Source organism: Buceros rhinoceros, unplaced genomic scaffold, assembly GCF_000710305.1.
Source record: "Buceros rhinoceros silvestris isolate BGI_N320 unplaced genomic scaffold, ASM71030v1 scaffold542, whole genome shotgun sequence".
Lineage (NCBI taxonomy): Eukaryota > Metazoa > Chordata > Aves > Bucerotiformes > Bucerotidae > Buceros > Buceros rhinoceros.
The window spans coordinates 2,866-5,564 of record NW_010399222.1 but is presented as its reverse complement, the minus strand read 5'-3'; the positions used below and the strand labels follow the sequence as shown (position 1 = coordinate 5,564).

Sequence of the window (2,699 nt, the reverse complement as noted above, 5' to 3'; positions counted from 1 at the left end):
CAGGGTTTGCTTCTCTGCTGGGTGACCAGCAGCTGGAGGTCACTGTGGTCACTGCACCAGCAGCTTACTGGGGCTTCAGCTGCCACATCGGTAACGAACCAGATGCTGTCGATGCAGGAAGCAATCAGACTTCTCCAGAGCTGCTCCCAGCAGTTCATCTTGGACACACGAACCAACACCCTTTAAATGTTCCAGCTGGAGTGTAAACATCTGGCCACCTCTGTAATGGGCACCTGAATGAGATCCATTGCTGGACGTGAGGTTTTCCAGCTCCGTCTCAGAGGCAGGAGCATCGCAGGGCCGGTTCAATGTTTAATAAACAGCCTGGGCGATGCAGCTTCGCTGCTGGCGGGTGGGCTGTGTGTGAGCTCAGCCTGGTCAGGAGGACGTTCTGTGCTCAGGGAGGTCCCCGGTGTGCCCCAGTGTGTCTGCTCTTGCTGCTGTGTTTAAATTGGGTTCTGGGCTTCCCCTGCCCCTGTTCAACACATGGAGCCAAGTCCGAGGGACTGAGCCCCATCCCTGGAGGTAATCCTGAACTGGACCGTGCTGCATCCTGCTCTGTGCACTGCTGGAGTGTGCAAGAAGGGCTGTGTTTGACACCAAGCCCTCCCTGTACAGAGGCCAGCACTCCCTCATGGGATATAAAGACCAGTTCAGGGCAAGGGAAACCTGCAAGTGGTGCTGGAAGAGGTATGAGGTGGTGCTGGCAGCCTTGGTCCCAGGGCAGCTGGGTCTTTGCCAGGAGGAAAGATGCTGGGAGCAGCAAACACCATCTAAAAATAGCCCAAAAGGGGTAAATCTTTTTCTCCTTGGCTTGACCAGGGCAGGAGGTTGAAGTTTTGCTGGTGGGCACCTGTGTGGTTTGGTAGAGGGGAGGAGGAGGGGTGGCTGAGGGCCCGTGCCACTGTTGGGGAGTCACCATGACCTCTGCTCACTCCCAGGTATGTGTGTATCGCCATGGAGGCCCTGGATCAGCTCCTCATGGCCTGCCACTGCCAGAGCATCAACCTCTTCGTGGAGAGCTTCCTGAAGATGGTGGCGAAGCTGCTGGAGTCGGAGAAGCCCAACCTGCAGATCCTGGGCACCAACTCGGTGAGTAGGAGTGCAGCAGGAGATGGCAGCACCCTGCCGCCTCTGCTTGTCCCTCCATGTCTCTGCACAGTTCCAGGGCAGGAAGTCTTGTTGGGAAAGGATGAGGAACGGCTGCCAGGGGGGGTTTATGGCGTCCCCTCTCATGTGTCCCATCATGCATGAGGTTTCCAAGACCCCGGCAGTTGGGTGTGTGTCCTGGCTGTTGGGTGTGTGTCCCTGCTGTTGTCCCTGTTGTCTGTGACCAGTCGCTGGGCTCTGCTGTCACAACTTCCCTCTGCAATTCAGCTTTCCTAAACAAGCCAGAGGACTGGGGTGGCTGTCAGCAGTTTTGGACAATAGAGCAGCTTAGGAGGTGATCCCCATGGTTTGGGGAGCTCTTTGTGCTCAGGAAAGGGCTGGCTTAAACAGAGTTGCAAGAAATGGCTTGGCTGGACGGTTACAAACGTAAAATGAGGGGAAAGGAGGAGAACGGATGGACAAAAGTGACGCCCTCCTGGCATCCAAACTGCTGATCCTGGCTGGCAACCAGCAGCTGCTTGTGCGTGGCCTTTCAGATGTTTTTTACTGGGAATACTGGGTGTATCTGACAGCCAGACTTGCGAGGGCTCTGCCAGTGCCCGGTAGCTTGGCTTGGACAGGCAGCACCCGTCCTTGCTGCTTTTGAAGAGTTGGATTCAGATCCCAGAATCATCTGGTTGGAAGAGACCTTTAAGATCCTTAAGTCCCAGCATTCCCCCAGCACTGCCAGGTCCCCACTAACCCCTGTCCCTCAGCACCACCTCCACATGGCTGGGAAACCCCTCCGGGAATGGGGACTTCACCACCTCCCTGGGTAGCCTGTTCCAATGCTTCACAACCCTCTCTGTGAAGAAATTCTTCCTAATATCCAACCTCAACCTCCCCTGCTGCAACACGAGGCCACTTCCTCTTGTCCTGTCACTTGTTACATGGGAGAAGATGATGATCATCCCGTGGGCAGGAGGGTGGACAGGGTGGATGCTCTCTTGAGCTCCCAGGAAACATGACAGTCCCTGTCATGAGGTTGTAAACGCCTCTGCTGAGGTGTGGGCAGGCAGCAGAGTGGAGACCTTTCATGCCACATTCCCCCTCCCAGTGATATGAGCTGCCAATCAGCAAACCTTTTAAGCCCCTGCCCCGGGAGGACTGATCCCTTGGGTAAAACCTGCTGCCGACAGCAGTTTACCGTGGCCTTGCGGTGCCGTCAGCCCTGGGGCTGCCTGGGAAAGCTCTGTGCAATGGGAGCAGGGTCTTTGGGCAGCACCCATGTTCCTCTGCCCAAAGGTGGCCCAAGCTCCGTGGGAGACCGGAGAGATGATGCTGCAGAGGCTTTGGCAAAGCAGCCCCAACACAGACGTCCTCGAGTGGGAGGTGTTGGGTCAAGGCAAGATGGAGCCTTGTCTCATGTTTCCTGCCAGTGCGGAGCAAACCTCCCACTTTGAGGCACCCGTGGAAAGCAGAGATGGTCCTGGACCTTCGATGGGCGTTTCCGTAACACTGCTAAGGTCAGGACTTGGGAGCTGAGGGGTCCACATCAAGAATGATGCTTTAGTGGTGCTTTTTTTTTTTTTTTTCTCAAGGGGGGGGGA

General features: G+C 56.1%; 1 protein-coding gene across 1 annotated transcript in view; it reads left to right on the top strand.

The window, feature by feature from the left end:
• The window catches only part of LOC104489220 (protein EFR3 homolog B-like), a gene marked incomplete at its 3' end in the record, with an annotated part of 12,464 nt that overhangs the window by 7,120 nt on the left and 2,645 nt on the right, over positions 1-2,699 (top strand). Inside the window, exon 4 of the mRNA XM_010131363.1 lies at positions 942-1,092. Within this exon, the coding sequence (XP_010129665.1) occupies positions 942-1,092 (151 nt within the window). The remainder of the gene's footprint in view (positions 1-941; positions 1,093-2,699) is intronic.